At 48.8% G+C, this 11,067-nt stretch overlaps 1 protein-coding gene across 1 annotated transcript; it reads right to left on the bottom strand.

Moving 5' to 3' along the window:
- Positions 1 to 339: 339 nt before the first annotated feature.
- On the bottom strand, positions 340 to 10,021 carry Drc5 (dynein regulatory complex subunit 5). The gene is made up of 4 exons (XM_076859505.1): positions 9,718 to 10,021; positions 8,153 to 8,721; positions 2,438 to 2,887; positions 340 to 549 (listed from the first exon to the last, which is right to left on the bottom strand). Exons 1-4 carry the CDS (start codon positions 10,019 to 10,021, stop codon positions 340 to 342), a joined length of 1,533 nt encoding a protein of 510 aa, XP_076715620.1.
- Positions 10,022 to 11,067: the final 1,046 nt, after the last annotated feature.

Genomic DNA, 11,067 nt, shown 5'->3' with positions numbered 1-11,067 from the left:
AGGTGGGCAGCCCTCACAGGAGAAAATCTGATCAGGTACAGTCTTCAGAGTCCTCTCTGCCTTACCTATTGCTGGAAGGAGTTGGTTATTCGTGGGGTCCAATAATCCTTTTTCTGGGTCCCAAAACTAGGTGTCTGCTTTATACCTCTTCTTTCCCTATCCCAGTTCCCCTCCCTACCTCCCATCGGTTTGCCTATGACCCTCTATCACTCACTTCAAGGATTGGTCTCCCCTCCCCCTTCTGAACCACTGTGACATCTGCAGCAGAGTGTCCAGCAAAAGCATGAAATTCTGGATGGAGCTGAGGTAATGACCCAAGTCAGGGCCCTGTCCCCCCTCTTATTCCACAGAATGATCAGGGTCATTGGCAATGATGGGATACGTCAAATAGCCAGGATTCAAGGTCCGCTGACGGGCAGCTTCCCGGTTGGCACAGAGGGCCTGGCCAATGAGGTACTCGCTCTCCTGGGCTACATCTGATAGGCGGAGGTCAAATTCCAGGAGGGTCTTGTTGTCTGACATGCCTTCCAGGAGCTGCTTGCCACCATCCTGGGACAGTAGGAAAAGGGAAGGGTCACTTTTCATCATCACCCAGGATCACATGCACACACATATTTTAATATGGATATGACTGAAACAATTTCACAAAGCCATACTTAACCTATCTATGCATGCTGACCAGTTCGGTCCCATTCTACCTGAAAAATGGTGGTCAAGATCCCTAAATTTATTTTTCAGTCTCAGTGATTTGAAAAACTTGGATGTCTAGCATCTGGGTAGGTCTTGGACATGTGGGACTATTCTATCTAGGGAGATGTGAGGGAGAATTGGGCAGGGTGACAAAAATAAAAAAAGGAGAGAGGAACAGTGCTCTCCCCTTTACTGCCTCTGGGCATGTCCCTATATGAGATGTTAAAACTTCAGCTGCCATCTTGGGAGCATCAGAGAGGCCATGGCCATGGGACTGGGTTGGGCAAAGCAGAGGCACTGAATGGAGGGATTTGTCAGCTCCAGGATCCCCACTCTGGGGCTTCTGGTTATGTGAGATCCTAAATATTCCTCCAGTTTAAGTCACTTCCTGGCTCAGTTTTCTGTTACTTGCAGCCAAGAGCATTTCTATGGTGCACTTGGTGCATGCCTGACAGGCATAGTGGGTGAGAGTGCAAGGTTGTTCTCATGGAAGGTTCAGTGTGAAAGAATGACACCTTGGGAGGTGGAATATTGCTGTTCTGTGGTTGTATCCCAACAGTGTGTTGTGAAGTCAATTTAATGGGTCACAGAAGCATTTTAAAAAATAAGTAAAATAGAATCTAAAGGAAAATCGGATAAATCACAGACAGTAAATATAAATTTCACTGATATTATGTTTTTGTGCATGTCCACTGGGTGTTCACGAAACTTGAATTTCCACTTTCTTTTTGGTACTGGGTATTAAACCCAGAGATGCTGAGCTATATATATCCCTAGTCCTTTTTCAATTTTTATTTTGAGACAGAGTCTAGCTGAGTTGCTGAGACTGACCTGAAATTTGCAATCCTCCTGCCTCAGCCTCCCAAGTCACTGAAATTACAGGTATGTGCCACCAAACCTGGCTGTAACTTGTATATTTTTAAAATATTTTTTCAGTTGTCCATGACTCAATACCTTTATTTTTATGTATTTATTTTTTATGTGGTGCTGAAGATCAAACCTAGTGCCTCACATGTGCCAGGAAAGCACTCTATCACTGAGCCACAACCCTAGCCCTGTAACTTGTATTTTTTATTCCAGGACTTGGTCAAGGAAGTTTGAGAAGCACTGTCAGAAAGGACTCAGGCTGTGTTGGGAATATAGTGGTAGGCTTGAACCCCAGCTTTGTCAAAACAGAGCAAAATGAAAAAAAAAAAAGAAAACAACCCCCCCATTTGATTGTATAGATTTAAAGATTAAAGGAAAAATATTGGATATTATTGCATATGCATATATTATAGCATAGTATGTACGCATATTCAGTGCAGAGTGTAGTAACTCAAGCTGTGATTTCTTCTTCTTCTTCTTCTTCTTCTTTTTTTTTTTTTGCAGTGCTGGGGATCAAACCAGGGCCTCATTCATGCTAGGCAAATGCCCCACCACTGAGTCATACCATCAGCCCCCATCTATGACCTCTCGATACTTGTCCTGCAAGGGTCCCATGGCAGTTGGGTTTTGTTTTGTCTTTTTAGTGATAAAGGCAACCCAGGGTTGCTTTATCACCCCAGCCCTTCATATTTTTTAGAGACAGAGTCTTGCTAAATTGCTTAGGGCCTGGCCGAGTTGCTGAGGCTGGCCTTGAACTTGTAATCCTCTTGCCTCAGCCTCCTGAGTTGCTAGAATTACAGGCCTGCACCACTGTGCCCAGTTTCCCATGCTAAGTGGATTCCACACTCACCCTCTGCCTGCCCCAGAAGAGAGGACTCACCAGCCCGATGTGGTTGCAGGACAGGTTGATGCTGGTGAGCGTAGTGTTGATGGCAAGCACCTGGGCGAGGAGGGTGGCTGTGGGCTCGGACAACTCATTGCCACCAAGGTTCAGTGTGGTAAGGCACTTGTTGGTCTGCAAGGCATGGGCAAGTGCCTGGCCGCCCTCATCTTCGAGGCAGTTGAGGCGTAGGTTGAGGGAAATGAGATTGGTGTTGTGAGCCAGGGCGTGAGCCAACGACTGCGCACCGGGCCCCCGCACTTGGTTGTTGGCCAGGTTAAGCACGCGCAGGCGGCTGTGGCTGAGCAGCTTTGCAGCAGCACGTGCACCACGGTCCCCAATGAGGTTGTGCGACAGGTCCAGCTCCCTGAGGGCTGGGTGGTCAAGCAGGCTGCGGATCAGGATGCGGGCCTTCTCATCGTCCACCTTGCTTCGAGTCAGCCTGAAGATCTGCGGGTAGGTGGAGGGTCTATAGCACCTGCCAACAGGGCAGGCTGTCCACCTGCCTCCCTTTTGCAGGTAGAGAAGGTACCAAAGGTAGCTAGGAGGAGGTCTGAGATTCTGTTCCACTGGTATTGGCCACCCAGCTGGTTCTTGGACAGGACAGGTCTATCCAGTGGTACAGAATTGGTGGTAGGTGGCAGAGGGACATGTTATTTCTTTTTTTTCCTTTTTCCCAGTACTGGGGATTGAACCTACTGGTGCTCTACCACTGAGCTACATCCCCATCCTCCCCTTTTTAATCCCCATCCCTTTGTTAACTTTCATTTTTTTTCCGCGGGCGGGCGGGCGGGGGGGGGGTGGGTGGGTGGGTGGGAGGGGGCTCTTAAACACTGATCCACATCCCCAGCCCTTTCTTACTTAGAGACAGGGTCTCACTAAGTTGCTTGGGGCTTTCCTAAATTGCTCAGGCTGGCTTTGAACTCGTGGTCCCTCCTGCCTCAGCCTTCCAAGCTGCTGGGATTACAGGTGTGCACCACAGCCTGGGCTGCTTTGTTTTGTTTTACTGCTGGGAATGGAACCTAGGTCCTGGCTCTTGCTAGACACATGCTCTACCATTGAACTACACTGCCAACCCTAAGGACAGGAATTCTTGAAAGAGGTTAGCTGGGGAGACAGGAAGTGGGGAGGGAGGGTGAGAAACAGAAAATAATGGAATGAAAAAATAAAAGGTACAACCCGAGATATGAAAAATTGTTCTGTATTTGTGTAATAAGAATTGTAATGCATTCCACTGTTGCTTTTTTTTTTAATAAATTAAAAAAAAAAAAAGAAAAGGAAGATGGTGGGGATAGCATTATGAATGTTGAACATAGGAACTTGTCCCCTCTGCTTCCCACTGGCTGTTCCCTATCCTCTGACTCCCTTCAGACTTCTTTGTGGCTGGCCTCTCTCTCCCTTCCCTTTAATTCTTTCCTTCCTTTACTGCCCTCTTAGCCAGGTCAAAGCCTGGTTAAAGTCCTCTTGTATTTTTATTGCATTTACCTGATGAAACCCAGAATCTGAATCAGCCTTGCTCTCTATTTTCTGCATGCCTATGCCTAGTCAACGAACAGGATGGAAAACATCACCTGATGGGACTGATTGGTATCACTGGCACCACCAGCAGGCCTTCAGTGCTGTGTACCTATGCAACTTTACTTCTCTGGACAACAAACTCTCTCATAATCTATAATGACTATTTTATTTTATTTTACTTATAAATATTGTTTGGTATCAGGGATTGAACCCAGAGGCTCTCTACCATTGAGCTGCATCCCCAACACTTTTTATTTTGAGACAAGATCTCAATAAGTTGCCCAGGCTGGCCTTGAATTTGTGATCCTCCTGCCTCAGCCTCTTGAGTTCTTGGGTTACAGGCGTAAGTCACAATAGCCAGCTTTACAACAATTACTGTTGTTGTTGTTATTATTATTAGGTACCAGGGGACTGAACCCAGGGGCATTTTACCACTGAGCTACAACCCAGATGTTTTTGAGTTGTTCAGGCCTCACTAAATTGCTGAGGCTGGCCTTGAACTTCCTGTCCTCCATCCTCAGCCTCCTAAATCCCTGGAATTACAGGCATGCACCATCGTGCCTGGCTACAATAACTATTTTAACCTTTTCCAACCTCAGACTCCAAGGGGCCTCCCTATAGAACTCCCTTTCAGTTTGTGAACTCTCCTGACTTCTCAGCAACTGAATGGGATCCCATTTCTGATATCAAACACACACCCACTGCTCCTCACCACATCCCCACTTCCACTGCCCAAGGCCAACTGCCTCACATCAGTGCTAGATCCCACTGTTCTTGCCTTTTCAAGAACTTTCCCTGATCCATGGACCTGGACTTCTCCTCCCCCTCCCCCTCCCCCTGAAGCTGTTTTTTTTTTTTTTTTTTTTTTTTGCGGGGGTGGGGGTGGGGGTGGTGGTACCAGGGATTGAACTCAGGGGCACTCAACCTGAGCCATATCCTCAGGGTCTCACTGAGTTGTTTAGCACCTCGCTGTTGCTGAGGCTGGCTTTGAATTTGTGATCCTCCTGCCTCAGCCTCCCAAGCCGCTGGGATTACAGGCGTTCGCCACTTTGCCTGGTCCTCCAGCTGTTTTTAAGTTGCTTAGGGCCTCACTAAATTGCTGAGGCTGGCCTCAAACTGCTGTCCTCCATCCTCAGCTTCCTAAGCTCCTCCTCTTCCCTCTCCCCCTCCTCCCCTTCTTTTTCTCCTCCTCTTCCTTATTCTTCCTCTAAAACTATCTTTTTTATTTTTTCTACATTTTTTTAATTGGTGCATTATAGTTGCACACACACAATGGAGGGATTTGTAGTTACACAGTCCTACTGGCACCTTTCTTCTGTATTTGCCCCTTTTATGCAGGTGGATGGGGCCTTGCTTTCATTCTAAACATGCAAGTTTCTTAAGAAAACCCAAAGCTCTCATCTATCACCGCTCTCCTCATCTCTGCTTCCAGCCGAGTTCTCCAAGAAGCTGGTCTCAGCCGCCCCCTTTCTCACTTCCCACTCTCCCCATGAACCACGCTCACAGCTTGTGCTCCTGGAACGCCTCTAAACCTCCTCTCAGGGACGACCAGGTTTGCAAAGGCCAGTCCTTGGCTGCACCCTACCCCAATGCTCACTCCCTCTACTTGAAACATGTGCCTCTGTCGCTCCGTGACACAATGCCATCTCCCCCCTGCCTGCCCACAAGCTCTTGCCGTCAACACCACATGCCAAGTCTCTCCTTCCCTCATGCTTGGTTCCCCCTTATGAGACTCCATCCAAATGCAGGCCTTCACGGGCCATGTTGAGAACACGGCACCCGTTTCCATGTTCAATTCAGACTCCTCAGCTGAGTTTCGGACCCTCTACCCAACTAACAAGATGACCCCTGCTCTAGGATGTCTCACACTGGAACTCAAAACAGGGGTCCCCCTCAAGACAGGGGTCCCGGATCCCCTGTCTCTGCCCGCAGCCCCCTCCAACCATCTGGTCTCAGGAGCCAGAATCCTTGAAGTCTCCTGCTGCTTCCTTCTCTTCCACATCCTTCTGAGGTCAGCGAGACCTAACCCTAACCCTAACCCCCCCTAACCCTAACCCTAACCCTAACCCCTAACCCTAACCCTAACCCCAACCCTAACCCTAACCCCTAACCCTAACCCCTAACTCTAACCCCTAACCCTAACCCTAACCCCTAACCCTAACCCTAACCCTAACCCCTAACCCTAACCCTAACCCCAACCCTAACCCCTAACCCTAACCCCTAACCCCTAACCCTAACCCTAACCCTAACCCTACTGATCATACTGCCTATGTACATCTTGAGTCTCCCCACCTCTGCAGACACTTCCATGGTTCAAACTACCCTCATCTCATCTGTTCGGCAGTGGTCTCCCAGGTCACCTGCCATGTCCACTGTTGCCCTTCCCATTCTCCTTCCCAAACATGGTCATCTTTTCATAGGTACGATCCAATAACCTGAGCGTCCTTTTGACTGACACCCTTGGATGGTGCTATGGTTTGTCCTCCAAAGGATCATTGTGTTGGAGACTTCATCACTAGTGTAGTGAACTTTAAGAGGCGGAGCCTAGTGGATGGTGGTGGGGTCACCGAGGGTGCTTCCCTCAGAAGAGATTAATGTAGTTCTCCTGGGACCCTATAAGAGCAGGTTGTTATAAAGTGAGACCACCCCATGCACTTGGTTTCTTCCTTACCTGTTTCCCTTCCTGCTTCTCTACCACATTGTGGAGAGGAAAAGCAAGGGGTGGTGTCATGCTGTATGGACCCTTCAGCCACCAAAATTGTGAACCCAATACCCTTTTTCCCCACCCCCATGCATGCCAGGCAAGCACTCAACCACTGAGCTATATCCTCAGCCTCCACTTCTTTTCTTCATAAAGTACCCAGCCTCAGATATTTTGGTAGAGCAGCAGAAAGCTGACTGATCCAGATGGTGCCCCAGAGCTCCTTAGGATAAAGATAGATTCCTTGACAAGGCCTCCTTCCCCCAGTGATTCTGGCTGCTGATTGGCTCTCCCTTTTTACCCCATCCCTGTTCCCCCATATTCATGGCTCCAGCCACATGGCCTTCTCTTCAGGCCCTGGAATTAGCTGTATTGACCATGCCCAGGGGCCTGTATGTGCTGCTCCCTCTGCCCAGAGTGGGCTTGTCTCTTTCCTCAAGACTATAACTCCCACTCTCTCTTATAATCTCTACACAAGTGACACTTTCTCAGGGTAGCCTTCCTGGGCAAGGTCAAATTTCCCTTTTATAATGTCTCATAAGAATGTCTTTTCTGTGGGCTGGGGCTGTAGCTCAGTGATAGAGCACTTGCCTAGCATGTGTGAGGCATATATATATATATATATATATATATATATATATATATTTTTTTTTTTAAGAATGCCTTTTAAAAAAAAAAAAGATGCATTTCATCCCAGTTTAGGGTTGCCAGAGGCAATACAAGATGGCCCGGTGCGGGTAGCTCAGTGGTAGAGCAGGTGTTTAGTGGGCAAGAGACCTTGGGTTTGATTTCAAACAGTCCAACAGTCCAACAAACAAACAAGGCAAACAAAAAGCACTAAAAGAGGATGCCCCTTTCAGTTTAAATTTCAGATGAACGAGTATGTCCCATGGAATATTTGGGACGTAACTTCTAATTTTTTAGTATATGTGCTGCCGAAGCGAGCACAGGGACGTAACTTCTAAAAAATTTGTTATTTTTCTGAAATTCAGATTTAACTGGACATCCTGTATTTCTAGTCGCTAAATTTGGCAACCGTCTAGTTACAATTTTACATTTATATGATTGCTCATTAGTGCCATTCATCCCTCCAGACTGTTAGCTGCAGAGGGCACAAATAGTATAATTTTGCTCACTGGATCTTCAGCACCTGGGACAGGGCCTGGAGCACAGATGTTTGTAGGATGACTAACTGGCTGGCGAACTGAGCCTCCTTCATCTATGAACCCTGAAGCTAGTCGCTTGGTGTAAGATGCATTTTAAAAAACAGTCAAGTCTGGGTCTGGGGGTCTGAGCCCATGCTTAGCATGCCTTCCCTGGGTTCAATCCCCAGCACCCCAAACAACCCCCCCCCCCAAACTCCTAGGTGGATACATGAAAACAAAAACAAACAAACAAAAAATTGTGAAGAAGCAGATGGTAGTACAGAAGGGAGAGGAGGGAATCCGGAAGACGCTGGGGAGAGGAGGTGGGGTTACGCAGGGGGCAGATGGTACCTTAAGGGTGTGGCATGCCTTGATGGTGGCCGCCAAGGAGTGACAGTCTCGGTAGGTGAAAAGGAAGAGGTTCCACTCGAAGTTCATGCCACAGTCTTTGACTCCGTACACCAGGTCCAGCTCCTCCAGATGGATCAGGCCGGCCACCAGATCGCCCAGCTGGTAGTGGTCCATGGTGGGCTCCTCCGACTCCACCTCGCTTTCCGACTCGGACGGCTCCCGGGTCAGTGGCGAGGTTGGGAGCTGCACCGGTGGAAGGAACTGATCCACACGGATCCTGCGCACGTAGTTCCTGCAGAGGGGCAGCAAGTCGAGGATGACGTTGGGGTCCGTGGTACCCGGGATGAAGTGCTTCAGCAAGTTCTCCAAGTGCCTCTCGAAGAACATGTGTTTCCAGCTGCCGCCATGCTTGGACACGTGGCACACCGGCCAGCGCTTTGTGCAGCAGCGACGCCAGTAGTTCTCATCCTCGATCAAGTTGGCGGTCACAGCCAGGGGCAGGTCAGGGGACAGGTGGTTCAAGACCTTCTGCTGGTGCTCTGGGAGCAGCTGCTTCAGGATAGGGTTTTCTTGGGGAGTAGAGGAAGGAAAACAGGGGTCTCAGTGTTGGGGACATGACAACATGGTTCCCTGGGGTTGGCTTTCCTGGGGGCACTGAGGAAAGGAAAGACCCTCTTTGCCCTTGGGGAGCTCCACTGCGAAAGGAGAGACAGCCTTTGCTCTAGGAGGCTCAATGGGAGGGGAGATGAGAAGTCACAGCCAGAAGTCACTGGACAGCTCAGTATCTGGGCTCAGGGAACCCCGGTCCAGGATCAATCTTCACTCCAATCCTCCATGACTCCCAGTCTGACCGATTCATTTATTTGAAAGCAAATATATTTGCTTTAATACCTACTATGTGCCAGACACTTTCTAAGCGCTGGAAATATAAACATGTAGGAGACAGATGAAGCCCCTCCCCCTCAGAGTTGACATTCCAGCCAGCAGAGGGCCACGTAAATGAGGTCAGGTGGCAGTAGTTGCTGGAGGCAAATGATGGTCCTGTCCTCAGAGAGCCCCCCTGCTATGGGAGGGGCTGGCAGTAGTCTTTGGAAAGGATTAACATTTTGGGATCAGAGAGTACAGAACAAATGAGGAGGAACCCACACAAACCATGGGAGACTCCATCTGGGAGGAGGGGTTAACCAGGGAGGGCCTTCCAGAGGAGGAGGTGACTTTGGTTCAGGTCAGGTTTTGCTGGAGAGTGTGGACAAGACTGGGAAAGGACACGGGGGTGGGGTTTTGCTGTGGGGGGGTGGTTGCTGTGGAGAGGGTGGGGGGTTGCTGTGGAGGGGTGGGGGGGTTGCTGTGTGGGTGGGAGTCTGATGGGGCCCGAAAGTGAGGCAGTACCAGACATTGTCTGGGTGCTTGGTGAGAGGGAAGTGCCTAGCAGCTAGGAGGATGCTACCAGCGGGTGCAGGCTGCCCCAGGACCTTGCTTATGAGGTCTCCACACCAGGAAGCCTCCACTCCTGCCTCCCTCCTGGTCTGCTCCTGCCCTCCCAAGCCCAAGCAGGGCAGGCTCACTCTCAAAGTTCTTGATGATGTGCTGAATGCAGAGCTCTGTGAGGAGGGGCACAATGGCCAGTGACCACTCAGCATCCTCAGCGATGATCCGGCGCATGTGACGCACATTTGTGGGCTTGCTCTTTGCTGGGAGTGGGCCTGAGGAGGACACGGTCTTCGAAGGCTGTGTGCCTGAGGAGGACACGGTCTTCGAAGGCTGTGGGCCTACCTTTGTAATCTGGCTTGCAGTGGGCGGTGGGCCCTGGTTGGAGACTGTGGACTGGCTGGGGACGGACACTAATGGTGGTGTTAGGGTGCCCTGCATGCTGGGGCCTGGCAAGGAAGGAACACGAAGCCCCTTGGTGACCTTGCAACAGGAAACTTCTCAGACTGGCCGGTCCTTGGTTCAGATGAGGACCTAGAGCAAAAGAACGGGGGGAGGGGTACAGGTGTTACTTTGGAGGATCTCAGCAGAGTGGGGCTTAGCTGTCAGGGTCTGGAGTGGAGTAGATCCAGGTATAAATCCCAGTGTGGCCTTGGGCCAATTACTAGACCTCTCTGAGTTTCAGAGAGGTTAAATGAAATTTTACCCTGTGAAATAAGGGTGACAGGACCAGTAGGATTATTTGGGGGAGTGAATAAAATAATACAAAGAGGTATTGTATATTGTCTAATACATGGAATTGTAGCAAGGAGCAGCCCAAATTTTTAGATAATAATAGTTACACAGGAATTACAGTCATTGCTATACCCACTCTTTTATTTATTTATTTATTTTGTACAGGGGATTGAACCCAGGGGCTCTTAACCACTGAGCCAAATCCTAGCACCCCCTTTTAAAATACATTTTATTTAGAGACAGGGTCTTGCTGAGTTGCTTAGGGCCTTGCTAAGTTGCTAAGGCTGCCTTTGAATTTGTGATCCTCCTGCCTCAGCCTCCTGAGCTGCTGGGATTACAGGTATGTGACCCTGTGCCCAGCTTCAGTTTTTTTTTTTTTTTTTTTTAATGTATATTAACTCATCCTTACAAAAGTTTTCTAGGTATAGGTACTTGTATTTTCCCCATGATTCTGATGAGAAACTGAGGTACAGAGAAGCTAATTGATTTGTTCAATGTCACACAGTTTATAAATAATTAATTCATTTTATTAAGTTCATATTCTGAACCCTACATGTACTGTGCCTCTGAAGGTGAGGGGATTCAGTAGGTATTGCTAAAAGACGGAGGTCTTCGAAAGAACCACTTAGTTCAGAACAGCTCTGTGCATTAAACATTGTGCAGAAAGAACAGCAACTGCCTGACCCTGAGGACTGGGTTGAGAATAGTATGACCAACAGAAATACAAGGTGACCCCAAATGCAAGCCATGTT

Source organism: Callospermophilus lateralis, chromosome 6, assembly GCF_048772815.1.
Source record: "Callospermophilus lateralis isolate mCalLat2 chromosome 6, mCalLat2.hap1, whole genome shotgun sequence".
Classification (NCBI taxonomy): Eukaryota; Metazoa; Chordata; class Mammalia; order Rodentia; family Sciuridae; genus Callospermophilus; species Callospermophilus lateralis.
Note: the sequence above shows the minus strand (reverse complement) of the source record. Positions and strands in the feature narration are given on the sequence as shown.

Bases quoted from the DNA above. Each gene is read 5' to 3' on its own strand.
- Drc5 (XM_076859505.1), bottom strand. From the start codon at position 10,021: ATGCAGGGCACCCTAACACCACCATTAGTGTCCGTCCCCAGCCAGTCC. The intron at 8,722-9,717 runs GTGAGCCTGCCC...CTACTCCCCAAG, and splicing joins CATCATCAAGAACTTTGAGA to AAAACCCTATCCTGAAGCAG. The intron at 2,888-8,152 runs GTACCATCTGCC...ACCTACCCGCAG, and splicing joins AGGCATGCCACACCCTTAAG to ATCTTCAGGCTGACTCGAAG.